This window comes from Sminthopsis crassicaudata, chromosome 2 (assembly GCF_048593235.1).
Source record: "Sminthopsis crassicaudata isolate SCR6 chromosome 2, ASM4859323v1, whole genome shotgun sequence".
Classification (NCBI taxonomy): Eukaryota; Metazoa; Chordata; class Mammalia; order Dasyuromorphia; family Dasyuridae; genus Sminthopsis; species Sminthopsis crassicaudata.
Window position 1 is genome coordinate 649,187,590 of NC_133618.1, and position 16,697 is coordinate 649,204,286.

General features: G+C 38.5%; 1 protein-coding gene across 7 annotated transcripts in view; it reads right to left on the minus strand.

Moving 5' to 3' along the window:
- Positions 1-16,697, minus strand: part of LOC141558881 (L-threonine ammonia-lyase-like) — a 36,170-nt gene that overhangs the window by 4,317 nt on the left and 15,156 nt on the right. For 5 of the 7 annotated variants that reach the window (XM_074296698.1, XM_074296703.1, XM_074296700.1 and 2 more), the window contains 7 exons: positions 13,891-14,007; positions 11,169-11,410; positions 7,966-8,131; positions 7,488-7,584; positions 6,434-6,509; positions 6,206-6,331; positions 843-1,010 (listed from right to left, as the gene is read on the minus strand). In XM_074296698.1, the coding sequence (XP_074152799.1) occupies positions 843-1,010; positions 6,206-6,331; positions 6,434-6,509; positions 7,488-7,584; positions 7,966-8,131; positions 11,169-11,410; positions 13,891-14,007 (992 nt within the window). The remainder of the gene's footprint in view (positions 1-842; positions 1,011-6,205; positions 6,332-6,433; positions 6,510-7,487; positions 7,585-7,965; positions 8,132-11,168; positions 11,411-13,890; positions 14,008-16,697) is intronic. The other 2 variants (XM_074296699.1, XM_074296702.1) reach the window with 1 other exon arrangement.

Here is a 16,697-nt window from a genome sequence, read left to right on the forward strand (position 1 = left end):
AAACTCCTCCCCACAATTCCCAAAGAACCATTTTCTAAGTAGATTGTAGTTCTTGGAAGAGTGATCTAAAACTTTAAGATATGCTTCTAATAGTTCAATTTCTCCTCCTTACCCTAGGACAAAGGTTCTTAAACTGAGTTGTGACATACAGGGTTGTATAACTGAATGTGAGGATCACAAAATTATGATTTATTATCAATAAATATTTGATTTATTTATCTATTTTATAACCTATATACCTAGGATTCCATAAAATTTCTTGGGGGAAAAGGGAACCATGAATAGAAAAAAGTTTAAGAACCTTTGATTAGAGAATAATAAAAGTCACCATTTCTTCTAAGGAAAACCTGCTCCTTCCAATTCAATCCTTCTCTACCGAGCATTATCTTATTAACTTTCCAATTGTTCTGAAGGCCTAGTAGAATATGAATTCCTTGAGGGTAAGAAAAAGTTTCAGCTGGTCTGTGCAACCTTTAACAAAGGCAAAGAGAAAGTACTTTTCTACTTTAAGAGATCTAAAGACCCTTCATTTAATTTAAAACTCTTGGGAAGGAAACCTCTTTTAGATTCTAACTGCCTCAGGATAAAAACTAATTGATTTAAAAATCAAGATTTCCCCTGAAATCTGCATAGTTCTTTAGCCTGGAGAAGTGAAGCTATTTGGGCTAATCCACGCTTTTTAGGATTCTAATCTCTACACTGGGTCGCAAATCTCCCTCTCCCTTTCCATTTGCTTAAGTCCCCTTGATTTCTCTCCTTCCTAAGAGAGGCACTCTATCACCCAGCATAGACTCTGACAAAGAATGATGTACTTGGCCATCTAGAGCAAACTTTGAAATTACCTTACTACCTCTCGGTCAAGAACCTCCAGCAGCTTGGCCATGTCCCTTGCATTGTCAGGTATCCAGAGAGAGAACTTGCAGGTCTGGCTATCCAGGGTCAGGGCCCTCTGGATGCATTGCTGTAAGAGGGGCAGGCTAAGGTTTCCACTGCACAGGACCACACTCACTCTGTAAAGGAAGACAGCAAGTGAGGAAGCCCTTGAGACCAGTTTAGGGCTCCTCTTTCTAAAAATGATGAGTATCTTAATGATCTTTATGATTTGCTTCAGGCACTACTCAGTTGCCTATAAGTTAAATGACCATAGTCCATTCCAGAGGTTCTGGTCTTCCTAACTCCAAGCCCAGCCCACTGCCCACTGCCCCACACTTCCTTTCATGATTGACATTGGTCAGTTGTAATTTGAATATGAGTCCAAACTCAAGATTTTCTGACATGGTTTCATACCTCTCAAAACTCCCCTGGACTACTCCTGATTTCTTATACATATGCTACAATTTCTCACCCCATGGTTCGTCTCTCTACTTGGAATAGTTTCTCCATTTCCAGCTATATAGTTCCAAGCCAACCTTAGCAGCCCAACTCCAAAGTCACTTCATCCATTAAGCCTTCCCTGACTTCTTCCAGTCAAAAGTATCCCTTCATTCTTTTGAATTTTTGTAGCACTTAGAAGTCTCTGATGATCGTTATCACATTCTGCTCTGTATTCTAGAGTTGTATATGTGTCTCTACATGTTATCTCCCTTATCAGAATATAAATTCTCGGATTTATGCCTCCAAGAACTTGGATCCTGGAGAGGGGCAACTAGATGGCAGCGTGAATAAAGCCCAGGGCCTGGAATCAGGAGGATCTGAGTTCAAATCCAGCCTCAGACACTTAACACTTATTAATGTTACTAGTTACTTAGTGTGACTACTATCAAGTCACTTAGCCCCAATTGCCTCCTCACCAAAAAAATAGTAATATTAATAACAACACTGGAGTGATTTGGCCATTTCCTTCTTCAACTCATTTTGCAGATGAGGAACTGAGGCAAATAAGGTTCAGTGACTTGGCTAGAGTCACTCAGCTAGTAAGTGTCTGAGGCCAGATTTGAACTCAGGATTTTTTTAATCATTATTGTTCTAAGCCCAGTGTTCTATACACTGTGCCACCTTGCTGCCCTCTCAAGAACTTTGTATTTCTCTAAACCCTGCAGTGACTTGCATATGAGAGTTTAATAAATGTTTGTTGAATAATAGCATGAAGAAGGAAATGGCTCAAATAACAAGCATATTTGTTCCTACAACATTTAGAGCAATACAACATTTAGGCTGATTTAAGCACTTAAAAATGAGCTGCTTCTAAATAAGCCATCGGACTCTCACTGAGTCAGGGTCTGTCCAACTTTGAAACAGTGCTCTACCATCCCTTGTTGAATGAGTTTGACTCCAAGTGCAAGATGACCCGTCTCTATATCAAATCATCAGCCTTCGAGGAGGGGTGCAAGGCTTTTGGTTTTTTTTTTTTGTTTTTTTTTCTTGATTGGTATTGCTCGCTCCCCCTTGGAATGCAGACTATGCCAGCAAAATTAGCTTTCACATGATCTAGTAGTCTGCTGGCTAGAGGCAGAAAGGGAGATATCTATGCTAGAAGGTCCAGTTTTGGGTGGGTTTACTTCAGATAAGATGAATTCCTTAGCATGAGTCACCACTGTCTCCTGAACTGGGAAATGAATAGATTTCCCTGGACATCTCTTGAAATAGTCCCTATTCTCAGCAAACAGAGGAGAGATTCTTCTTTTTTTCTTTTTTTTTTCTTTTTCTTTTTCTTTTTTTTTTTTTCATTATGTTATAGATTTAGCTTCCATTTTTCATGGTACAGACATTCCTTTTCTTGGTTCCAATATTCATTTCCTTAAGAAGCTTAATGCATTTTAAATGGAAGGTATTTTTAAAACAACATTATTGGAGGGGTTTTCACAGTTCAAAGATTGTCTTTCTTTTCTTAAGTGGCTGAGCTGTTAGTAAAACAAAGAACTGTTTATAAAGAGCAAAGCCCCTCATTATTACATTTATAATCTCAGACAACATATTAACATAGATTAGGTATTTTAGCAGCTTAGTGTTAGTCTTCTTTATTTTATAACTAATATCATTTTCTCTCAGATTATTTTTGTCAAGACTGTTTCTCAAACATCCCAACAACTACCAAGTTCATTGTGTGACAATAGATTTGTGAGATAATCCCATGTTAAACACACACACACAGAGAACTGTGTCAGAACTATGACGAGGGTAAAACAATTAGAACTTTTTTCAAGAGTACCAAAATCTGTAGGACACTGGGGAATACTTTCAAGTATCATTTTAAATATATATATATATAAAACCTTAGCACACAGTAATCAAGATTAATTAGATAAAAAAGGAAGATGATGATCATTATTTCTCCAGCAGTCATTCCCCAGCAAAGCTTTTTCTAGTCACACAACAGTATTTCGATATCATGGGTTCTTTTTTCCTCTAACCCCATGGGATGATGTCTCAGGGTTTCTTAACCCTACTGCACTCCTTGCCTCTTCCATTGTATTGTAAGTTACTCAAGGCAGGGACTTTGTGAGAAGAGAGATTCTTTTTTTTTTTTTTTTTTTTTCTGAGGCAATTGGGGTTGTGACTTGCCCACACAGCCAGGAAGTGGTTAAGTGTCTAAGGTCAGATTTGAACCGGACTGGTGCTCTATCCACTGTGCCACCTAGCTGCCCCGAGAGTGGCTTAAAACTAAACTCTCCTGTCTAGAGTTCTGAATTTGGAGGCAGAGTCCCTGGGCTGGACTGGCTCTGCCACTCAGCACATGCATGATCTTAGGCAAATTTTTTTTTCCCCTCTGGATCTCAGCCTTGAGAATCACTTTGATAAGCTTGTGATCCTTCTCTGATTTGCTCATTTTCTTGTTTACAAATTCCAACTTTGTTGTTTTTCTGGATTTCTCTATGCCGAGAATGTCTCTCCCTATCATCTCAGTCTGTCCAAATTCTACCCATCCTCTAAGATCCATCGGGAATCCTTCCTTTTCACTTTATTTTTATTATTATTAGTAGTGGTATTTTTCTGAGGCTGGGGTTAAGTGACTTGCCCAGGGTCACACAGCTAGGAAGTGTTAAGTGTCTGAGACCAGATTTGAACTCGGGTCCTCCCAAATTCAGGGCTGGTGCTCTATCCACTGTGCCTAGCTGCCCCTTCACTTTATTTTTTACATATACATAGTGTACAGTACATAACACATAGTAGATTCTCAATTTTTATTTGCTGAATGAATCTCCCCATTAGAATTAGCATTCATAATTGTTCCAGGACAAGACCCACCTAGAACTATAATAATCATCCAGAAAAAGTTTGCTGGTTAATCTATAATTCAAAATAGGCATTTATTGAATTCCTACTATATCCAAGGTATAGGGACATAGAGGAAAAAAATCTCCAAAGGGTCCACTCCTGAAGGAGTTTATAATTTACCATGAGTCTCATCTGACTTCTCTCAGATCAGAGACATATTTACTCAAATCTTACTCAAAACCTAAAAATATATTTTACTATATTCTCCTTGTACATAAGTTCATTGCCCATGCTATTCCAGGGTATACACTAAGCCTTAGGACAATTATAAAGGTAGCAAACCGTTTCTTTTCTCCAGAACTCCCAATTCTCCATTTTCAGGTTCCCTCTAGACCTCCCTTCCCCACTTCACCCTCTCCCCAAATCTAGTATTTAGTGACCCCGTATGCTGTAAAGCGTCATACCTATCCAAACAAGATAGTCATTTGGTAAAGTCAATCCCACTGAGGCATTTGGAACTGCCTATGTTGCCTTTTCTAGTGAGTTTGTGTATTTTATTAAATAGGTAATGGGATGGGGGCAGTATCTATTCATATTATGTTTTACAGTTTGCAAAATGCCATCTCATTTGAGCCTCACAATGACTTATAAATTAGGTTCTATTTTTACCTCAGTTTAGATTGAGGCCAGGAAAGGTTAAATGGTTTGCCCAGGATCACCCAGGTAGTAAACAGCTAAGACAAGATTTTAGTTCAAGTCATCTTGACTTCAAATCCAGCTCCCCGGCCATTGTGCAACATAGATTCCTTCTATTTCTAATGGACAGGTTTCTGGCAATATTGGGGCTAGGAGAAGGAAAATGTTTTTCAAGGAAAATCTTCTGGGAATGCCTCAAAAAGTTGGCTGGACACTTGATATACCTACTAAAAGACTCTGAATTGGATATTCTCATTAACTTTGAGGAACTTTGTTTAATCTCTTGTGTTCAGATTCTTAGCTCAAAGATAAAATGTCCACACTTTAAACTTCTTTTCCCAGAGAAGCAGATTTTCATTAGAAACTCATGCATACCCTTTATCCTGCCTCATCTTCATAATTAGCATTTCTCCACACACCCTTTTTTTTACCTGCTAATTTACATGCAGTGGAATTACAGCATGTTACCAAGTCTATATAGTTCTCAATTAAGGGAGAGACTATATCAGTCATATGATCCTAAGTGGTAATGGAAAAAAAAAAGAAAAAAGATGGCTAAAATAATTGGGGGAAAGGGTTGTTTGTATATGAATATACAGGGAACCAACAAATCAGATTAAGGGAATGAGTGCTTTGAGCCAGGGATTGAAGATCAGCAAAAATTTGGATCCTTTTCCTACAGCTCAATTTTATCCTAAAGTCTCTTAAAAAGAATTTTTTGTTCCACAATAAGAGATCTCATTAGAGAGATCACAGCTCCACAGAAGTTTCAAAGTTCTTAGTATTTGTTTAGAGAATAAACAATAGGTGGGAGGGGAGGGCAACTGAGTAACACAATAGAGCACTTAAATACCAGCTCTGGAGTCATGTGGACCTGAGTTCAAACAAGACTCAAGACTCTTGATATTATCAAACTGTACTTAGGTAAGTCACTTAACTTCCACTGTTAAGAGAAAGAGGCAGATAAGATAGAGGATAAACATTAGGTATGAATTTTATCTCCTATATGCAACTAGAGTTTTTATTGCTGTTTGTCCTTTGTTCAGGACTTCGACCTGACGCAGGTGATGAATTGGATTTAAGTGAGGGAGTAGTTGCAAAGTCACCAGCCTCATTTTCTTCCCTATCTAGGTCCAATGACCAGCTATAGATCAGAATGACTGGAGATAGCCCAGGATAAACTATCCTGATTAACAGTGTTCCCACACACCCATCATGGTATCTTGAACATAGTAAGGGTTATATGGATGTTGACTGGATGTTGATGTAAATGGATGCCGAATATCTGGACTCAGCCAGAGCACATAGACAACCACAAATAAGTTTTTCAGGATTTTGTCTATCCATTAGGTACCTTTTGCCCTTTAACTCTGGTAACTTCCCAGCCACAATAGCAGCTAGACCAATGGCACCTTCTGCATCTACAGTGGCTCTTTCATACTCCAGCAGCCTCAGCATGGCAATCAAAATGTCTTCTTCCCTGTCAGAAGGATATAAAATAAGGAAAAAAAGAGAGGACCCCCTTTCCCTCTATGATAGCAGCAAGAACCCTCTACACATGGGAGCTATCTGGGAAACATACGTCACTGTGACAATCTTGTCCACAAGCTGCCCCACCAGCTGCAGGGTATTTTTTCTGGAGCATGGTTCACTCAAGTCTGTGGAGAAAAATTGATATGTCCTGGATTAAAGACCTATTAAACAAAACCACAGCTAACTTTATAAAGTGTCAGGTAGATTTAGGGGAGCCAGAAAGTGGGGATTTCTGCTCTCTGCCAAGTATCATACCCCTTGTCCAAGAAAAAGCAAAAGTCCTACCTTGAGAAGAGAGGTATCAGGATGATACCCCTTGAGTTGGAGGAATCAGGATACTAATCCCTAAGAAAATAGACAACCTGGGCCATAAGTGTGAGTCTACTTTTAGGAAATTGGGCACCAACTTGGCTAGGGGAAAAGATCCACCAGCCACCACCTAATAACTTTTAACTTTATCTATTCTTGTGACATTGAGGCAAAAAAGCTTTATTCTTTAACCTCTGCTCTAATACTTCAAGTAATAAGGCACTCTCTAAATTCAGTGCCCTAAAATAAAGCTCCGATTGGCCCTCCTTAATTATCTCTCTAGTCAGGTTCTTCGGAAAAAGACTGGAATTTGTGAGTTTCTGCAAAGTTGAAAGTATGTTAGGAGTTAGCTTCATAGTTGGTTTAACCAAGACACAATGTTGAATTAAAGTTTAATAATGAAATAGGAAACCTATGATCAAACAAATAACCACTCTGAGGACAGATACTGTTTTATTGTTGTTTTGTATCCTCAGGAAGCCACACTGTCAGAGAGGCAGGCTGGTATATATTGCCTATCGCAACTCAGGGCTCTGAATAACTGTGACTTTTGAGAGAAGGTGATGACCTGCATTGATGGGTTTCCTCATCTATACTGTACCAGTGGTATAGTATGTAAAGTCCCTATTCCTATCACAATTCTAGAGCCTAATGTATAGTAGGTGTTTTCTAAATCAATTGGTTGGTTGATTAATCAATTGGTATATGAAAAACATACAATAAGGGATAGATCCAGGATCCATGGTAAGGCCATTATAAAATCAAGGTCTTGAGGAGATTGGGAGGGCTCCTACCTTTATAGAACAGGTGGCCGCCCCCGGCTTGGCTCTCCACTGGATGGCCTACCTTCAGAGAATGCTTTAGGACAGGGAAACTCTCAGGTTGGACACCCTGGGGAAAGAAAACAGCATCAAGTGACTTGGAGAAAAGTAGTTGCATGGAAAAAACATTGAGGTGAGGAATCAGGAAGTCCTGATTCCCATCCCTGCTGGGCCACTAGCACAAGCGGAAAAGCATTTATTTCATTTTGCTCATCTGTCAAATGAGGGGGTTTGGGAGGATGACCTTGAAGTCTATACCAGCTCTAGCTTTTCTGCATGGCTCCCTATTTCTTCTCTCCTTTCTACATATTGCTCTTTCTCCTTTGCCAGGGAAAGCCTGGGAATTGATCAGCTATCCCATAAGGAGTTCAGGGCAGGCTGGGTACTAGTTATACAAGTACCACTGAGTCTCACATCAAGGCCAGGAGTGGTGGAGGAGGTGGGAACTTACAATCACAGAGATTTGGGGGCATAGCTGCTTCAGTGCAGCTGCAGAGCCTGCCAGAAGTGCACAAGGGCCTCCAGCAGGGAACACCACTGCATCCAGGCTTGGTACCTGCCTGAAGATTTCCAACCCCATAGTGCCCAGACCAGAGACGTACTCGAGGCTGTCTTCTCTGTTGGAAGATAGAAGAAATTATAAGGGGAAAAAGAAAAACAAAATCTACTTCTGACTCACTGAAAACTGGATCAACAAATTAAACAAACATTTATTAAATACCTACTATGTGCAAGGTAGGGATATCTGGGTGATAGTTATTGATCGAGTGATAGAGCACAGAACCAGGAACCAGGAAGATTCATCTTCCAGAATTCAAATACGACATCAGACCCTCAACTGGCTGTGTAACCCTAGGCAGGTCATTTAACCCAGTTTGCTTCAATGTCTTATCTGTAAAATTAGCTGGAGAAGGAAATGGCAAACCACTCAAGTGTCTTTGCCAAAAAAGACCCCAAATGGGATCCCAGAATCAGACAAGACTGAACAACGACAACAAAGTTCTACAAAGAGCTTTACATACATGAACTCATTTGATCCTAAGAATAGTTTTGGGGAGGAGGTGCCATTATTTTTCCCTTTCTCCAAATTAGTAAACTGAAGCTGAAGAGATTAAGTGACTTTCCTAGAGTCATAAAGCTAGTAAGTGTATATGGTGTAATTTGAATTTTAGGTCATTTCAATTTCTTCCATCTAAGATTAAAGTAATTAAAAGCTAGGAATCTTCTGGGACCTGAAAAGTTTTCACAAAAGAGAGGGAACCTAAGATAAATAGTAAGAGAAAGTAACAAGTGTAGAGGGCCAAGTGTACTTGAAACAACAAGGTGTTAATTCAGTGGAATTAAGTTAATGGTTCTCTAGTTTACATGTACTCAGTATTTAGAACTATAAGGATGTGGTCACCTATGTGCCTTAGAAAGATTGGCAGCTGTGTAGAGAACACAGAGTTACAACAAAGCTAGATTTGGGGGTGAAAGCACAGGTAATACCTTTAAAATACCTTTAAAACTATAGTTCTACAAGTTGACACCTGTTCTATAAGTTGACACCTAAGATGATGGTACTTAAAATAGAGTATATAAGAGCTAAGAGATCTGGGAGGGAAGACAGACTGGGAGATAGACAGGGAAGACAGAGGACTGGAGGACAGACTCAAAGATAAAGATCCTCATGGTAGCTGTCCTGTCTCCTTCACTTCTCCACTAAGACCAAGGCCCATGTGAAGGTTCCCCCAAAAAGCTAGCCCAGCCCCAGGTGAAGGAGACAGACTAGGCAGGAGATAATAAAGACTGGACTTTATTCCTGACTATTCTTATGGTGATTATTCTGCTGAAACCAAGGCCCATATGGAGGACCTCCAGAGAGCTAACTAGAACTAGATTTGGAGGTGAAAGCACAGGTAATACCTTGTCTCCTCAACAATTATTGCCCTAGAATAGAGAAATTATAAAAATGTCATTGTAATATCATGTAAGAAACAGGACCCTTCATTTTAGTAACAAGCAAAAAAACCCTTTGTGGAAGCTGTATCTCACAAACTGATCTGAGAACAGCAGCATTGGTAGCACTGGTACTGGGGCAGAGATTTCATCTGCTACTTAAAGGAAACTGAAGCCCCAGTATCTTTGGTCTTTGATCTTTTAGTGGAAGTCTTAGCTAATTGGAAAAAGTCCTTCACTAAACATTGTTACGATCCATAAGTTTGGTGAGTGATCTTTCATTTTTTCTGGGGGGAGTCCTCTGACCCAGCACAAAATCAACCACTTAGAAAACATTTGCAGCCAAATGGTAGGGAAGATGGGCAGGAGAACCTAATTACCCCTTCCTGCCCTCAAAAGTTCTTTGAACCCCAAATTGAATTTTGATCAGGCAGGAAGTTCTTTGTTAATCTTATTAAGATAGATCATCAACGATTAATTGGAAAAGAGGAGGTTGAATTAGGATATCTAACAGTGCCTTTAATGATCCCAAGTGACTCCTTGGGGCAGAAACCAATCTTTTTTAAGACATATGTTCTCCAAAAGGTTTGGCAATTGTCAATGTTGTAAAATACCCGTGCATATATCTGGTAAATAAAAACTATTAAAAAAAAAAAAGACATATGCTCTCCCAATGACACTGAATAGTTGCAAATTGCCCTCTCCAAAGAATTGATCCAGATGGCAATGGATATATGTATTGTAGGTGTAAGCAGATTACAACAGTTCCCAGTGGTTGAAGAAGCATGTAAAGAATATACCAAGAACTTATGTAATCGTGGTTCTATTACTAGGATGAAACCCCAAAGAGATCAAAGAAAGGAAAAGAACTCATATGTATACAAATATTGATGGTAGCTCTTTCCAAATGAATTGGGAACTAAAAGGGTACTTATCAATTGAAGGGTAGATGAACAAGTAATAGTATAGGAATTGAATGGAATACTACTGTGCTGAAAAAAATGTAGATGATAAAGGGGATGACTTCAGAAGATTTGTATGAACTGATATAGAATGTAATGGATAGAACCAAAAGAACAATGTACACAATAACAACAACATTATAAAAAAAAACAGCTATGATAGATTGGAAATTTCTCATCAAAGCAGTAACTAACCATGATTCCAGAGGATAAATGATGAAACATGTTATTCACTTTCTAACACAAAGGTGATGAATGTGAAAGAGGACTTCTAAAAAATCTGTCATTTGTTTTATTTAATAATGCATATTTCATACAAGGATTTTCTTTTTCTTTCTTCTCAATGTATATACGGGATTTGGTAAGAAAGGAAGTGGAGAAAATAACTATTTCATTGAAAAAATACAATTTAATTTTAAAAATAAGTTATATGAAACTATATGGGCTAGTCATGTTGTGAGAACAAGTAATAATAGATAAATAGCTTGAGTGTTTCACAGATTCTCCCAACTAAATATAATAAGTTCCCTGAGGGCAAACGCTGTGCATTATATACATTTTGTATCTCTTCTCGTCTCACAAAGTGTTCTATACATATAATGGACACCTAATAAAGATTTCTGAAAAGGGAGGGAAAGGGCTCAGGACTTGATTCTCATGATAAAAGTTGACAGCTAAGGTTCTAGATTTTAGGATGATTACTACCTCCTGTCTCCCAATGGAACCTGACAGACTTCAGGTCTGGCTCACTTACTCCTCCAAAAAGAGATAATCATTCTTCTTGGCTAGCTGTTGGGCATGAATCCGGGAGTCTTTGGTTGACCCACCAAAGGTGATCACCACAGCGCCGTAGTCTCGACACATCTTCACGCTCGCCACAGAGGTATTGCTGGGCATGATGACAAAAACCGGAATATGAAGTTCAGTTGCATGGTAGGCCACTGCCATGGAGAAGTTGCTGTCAGAGGCAACGATCACTCCCTTTTTCTGCTGGATCTGTACAAACAGATAACCCTGTCAGCTTCTGTCTGGGTTAAAGCCTGTTTCTCAGAAGCAACTCTGTTCCTCCATTCTTCCATACACATTCTAATCAAATGGGACTACTGACCTCTATTAAAAAGCTCCAAACTAACCACTTGCAGGAACCGGTTACCCAAGATAGAATATATACAAGTCTGAATTTGTTCTCTTGCTAATTCTATTCTTTCTCTACTCCTGCAGATCCTATGAAATCTGGTAGCTCCAATTTTGGATCCTTGCTTTGCAGGATCTGTTCCCTCTTGGTTATCGACTACCTAGCTATTGATTTGTTCAAAGATTCTCCAAGTATTCCAGGTGTGGATTTTAAAATTGTCCAATCTACAATAAAAGAAACTGAGGCAGAACTCTGAGCCAATGGCACTTTACTAAAGGTCCACAGTCCCCTCTAATGAAGTGGACCCCAGACTTTCCTCATGGTTGAGATGTCCCCCTTGTTCCAGGGCCTTATTTTTATAAGGCTTGATGATAGGGTTGATCCATGAATACTCTAGAAGGGCTACTACACTACAGAACCTCAGCAATTGATAGACCCTGCTTCAAGGGCCAAAAAAATGGCACATCATCTAAAATGGTATATCTTGGGTTGGGCAAATCATGGGCATCTTTGCTCATAGTTCATAAGATGGTAATCTACTCATGTTGGACAAGAGAGAGCAATGCAGAGATACAAACATAAGTTTGGGGACATTCCATGTAATTGAGTCACCTCTGCCATGCTGGGCTTGGACACTGTGTCAAGGAACACCAAGAGGGGAGGGTCTCTAGTTAGCCTCCTATGATTAAGCAAGTAAACTTAAAATCTGCAGCTCTGGAGCCTTACATATAGAACTTATTATAATCACTACCTCTGTAGAATTATATCAAACTGATCGGTACTGATTGGGTCAGAGTAGGGTTCCAATTGGATCATTTCTCATAGAAATTAAATGTCATCCTTATTCTTCACCCTCTCACCCCATCTTGTCAAATCTTGCCCATTTTATATTCCCATCAGTTTCATATATTCTCCCTTCTCTCATCCAACATTGCCACCACCTTGGTATAGTCCCTCATCTCCTGTAATATTGCAATAACCTGCTGGCTTAGTCTCCTTGTCACAAGCCTCTCCCCAAACCATTCCATCCCTTATTTACCCTCTAAAGTCATTTTCCTAAAATACAGAGTTTGACCATGTCACCCATCAACCTCCACTCAATAAATTCCAGTGGCTCCTAAACTCCTAAACCCTCTGTTTGGTGTTTAAATATAATCTATCCCACCCCACGTCTTCTCACACCATCACATATTCTTTGATCTGGGGAAGAATTTTTAAATAATATAAGTAGGTAGCTAAGTAACACACATCGCTTCTATTTACATGGGAAGTTATATGCCTATCTCATTTGATCCTCAAAACCACCTTATAAGACAAGTACTATAAGTATCATTACCTCCATTTTACAGATGGGGAAACTGAGGCTCAAAGTCAAAGTGATTGGAATGTAGTCACATAATTATTAAGCATTAGAGGTAGGATTAGACCCAGGTCTTTCTAACTAAATCTACAGTTCTGCACACTACATTTTTTTTTTTTTTTGCTATTGAGTCATTTCAATCCTCTCTGACTTTCATGTGGGGCTTTCTTGCCAGAGATACTGGAATGGTTAGCCATTTCTTTCTTCAGTTCATTTAACAGAGGAGGAAACTGAGGCAAACAGGGCAAAGTCACTTTCCCTGGAACACACAGCTAATGAATGTCTGAGGCCAGTTTTGAATGCAGAAAGATGAGTATTCTTGACTTCAAGCCCCATGCTCTATCCAATGAATTACCTAGTGTCCTGTTCACTACAATAAGCAGCTTCTAAAATATATTGAGTATTAAATATCAAAGCAAGGCCATAAATAAGACAGTACAAATTAAACCCAACATTTCAAATCTACCCCAAAGCTTTGGGAATAGGAATTACTTTGGGACAGCTAATTGACCCAGGGATAAAGAGCCAGTCCTGAGTTCAAATCTGGCCTTAGACACTTATTAGCTATGTGACCCTAGGCAAGTCATTTAACCCAGATTTGCCCCCTCCCCCAAGGATCAGATACTAATATAAATATTTTGTATGCATTTAAATATTTAAATTTATATAACACATACAAACAAATATGATATATACATATATGTGTATATATATGTACATATACACACACACACATATATATATATATATTTATAGTTTGATATTTGGAACATCTGCCAGCATTCAGAATACCTAATATGCTCAATAAAGTACTGCCATTGTCATGGTCTACTTACAAGTATAAACTGCATCATCTATCTGTCTATAACTATTCAACCAATCACTAGCTTTTACACTCACCATCTATATTCCCTACCCTTCCAATCAACTATGACATTCTATATGTGCACATTGATAAGCTATTTTTCCATCAGTTCCTACCTGCTTCAAGGATGTCAAGATATTCAATACTCCTCGCTCCTTCACTGAACCTGTGTACTGGAGAAATTCCTTCTTTAGAAAGAGCTCCATGCCATATTTCTTGGACAGTCTAGAGTGCTGGAGATGGAAGGAAATAGTCTGCTGTGATGAGAACAAAAATTTACCATACTCCCTTATTCAATGCAATACATCTAGATCCTATTTGCCCATATATTCTCTTTTTTTTTAAATTTATTTTTAAAATTAATTTTATAATTATAATTATTTTTTGACAGTACATATGCATGGGTAATTTTTTTTTTTTTTACAACATTATCCCTTATATTCACTTTTCCAAATTTTCCCCTCTCTCCCTCTACTCCCTCCCCTAGATGACAGGCAATCCCATACATAATAAATGTGTTACAGTATATCCTAGATACAATATATGTGTGTAAAACCAAATTTCTTGTTGCATGGTAAGAATTGGATTCCAAAGGTATAAGTAACCTGGGTAGAAAGATAATAGTGCAAACATTTTATACTCCTTTCTCAGTGTTCCTTCTCTGGGTGTAGCTGTTTCTGTCCATCATTGATCAATTGGAACTGGATTAGATCTTCTCTATGTTGAAGATATCCACTTCCATCACAGTACATCCTCATACAGTATCATTGTTGAAGTGTATAATGATCTCCTGTTTCTGCTCATTTCACTCAGCATCAGTTGATGTAAGTCTCCAAGCCTCTCTGTATTCATCCTGCTGGTCATTTCTTACAGAGCAATAATATTCCATAACCTTCATATACCACAATTTACCCAACCATTCTCCAATTGATGGACATCCATTCATCTTCCAGTTTCTAGCCACTATGAAAAGGGCTGCCGCAAACATTTTGGCACACACAGGTCCCTTTCCCTTCTTTAAAATATCTTTGGGGTATAATAAGCCCAGTAGTAGCACTGCTGGATCAAAGGGTATGCACAGTTTGATAACTTTTTAGTTGCCCATATATTTTCATTCTTCCACTTTGTATAGTCATATACAAACTAGTGAACAAGACTGCTTAAAAATAGGGCTTAAAGATAGTGTGGAATGTTGGAGAGGATGCGGGAAAACTGGGACATTGATACATTGTTGGTGGAATTGTGAACACATTCAGCCATTCTGGAGAGCGATTTGGAACTATGCTCAAAAAATTATCAAACTGTGCATATCCTTTGACCCAGCAGTGTTACTACTGGGCTTATATCCCAAAGAGATCTTAAAGAAGGGAAAGGGACCTGTATGTGCAAGAATGTTTGCGGCAGTCCTCTTTGTAGTGGCCAGAAACTGGAAAATGAATGGATGCTCATCAATTGGAGAATGGCTGAATAAATTGTGGTATATGAATATTATGGAATATTATTGTTCTGTAAGAAATGACCAACAGGATGATTTCAGAGAGACCTGGAGAGACTTACATAAACCGATGCTGAGTGAAGTGAGCAGGACCAGGAGATCATTATATACTTCAACAACAATACTATATGATGATCAACTCTGATGGACATGGCCCTCTTCAATAATGAGATGAACCAAATTAGTTCCAATAGAGCAGTAATGAACTGAACCAGCTACACCCAGCGAAAGAACTCTGGGAGATGACTATAAACCACTACATAGTATTCCCAATTCCTCTGTTTTTGTCTGCCTGTATTGTTGATTTCCTTCACAGGCTAATTGTACACTATTTCAAGGTCCAACTGTTTTTGTACAGCAAAATAACTGTATGGACATATATACATATATTGTATTGAACTTTTACTTGAACATATTTTACATGTATTGGTCAACCTGCCATCTGGAGAGGGGGTGAGGGGAAGGAGGGAAAAAATTGGAACAAAAGGTTTCGCAATCGTCAATGCTGGAAAATTACCCATGCATATATCTTGTAAATAAAAAGCTATAATAAAAAAATAAAATCTGAAAAAAATTAGGGCTTAAATTTCTTGATTATCCCCCCACATATACACACATACACAAAGCCTCATGATTCCACAGCATGGGCAGAAGAGAAGATGGGGTAAAAGGAGTGTTACATTGAAAATATATGTAAAGACCTAGCAATACCACTATTAGGTCTGTATCCCGGGGAGCAAAGGAAAATGACCTATATATTCAAAGATTTTTATAACAATTCTTTTATTGTGACAGAGTTTTGAGGGGATATCCATTAATTGGAGGACGGCTAAATTAGTTGTGTTATGATTGTGATAGAACACTATGGTGCTGTAAGAAATGACAAGGGGAATGATTTAAAAAAACATGAGAAAGTCTATGTGAACTGATACAAAGGGAAGTAAGAAGAACCAGGAGATTATTGTATTTAGCAGCAGCAATATTATAATATGATCACTTGTGAAAGACAACTACTCTTATCAATATAATGAACCAAGACAATTAGGAAAGACTCCATGAAAAATGTTTCCCACCTCTAGAGAGAAAACTGATAAACTCTAGAGCACAAATTGAATTGACCAAATCCTGAAAGTAAGGAACACAAAAGGAAGTGTTAAACTAGTTCAAAATAAGGTGGTCTTTTTTATAAGGTATGAAAAATATTCCTTTACTGGATTAGAATCACATTATCGTTGGCCATGCAATGATTGGCCACATCACTAGGTGATTTAAGAGGTGGCCAGTTTGAGAGGAGGTGAATTTAAATGCATCTATTAATTATTCAGACTCAAAGAACCACCTGGATCCCAACAAGAAGATAAATGGATTTTGAAAATGGAGAAGCTTTAAGAAGCTTAAAATTAACATGAATAAGGGGAGTAAGGTGTG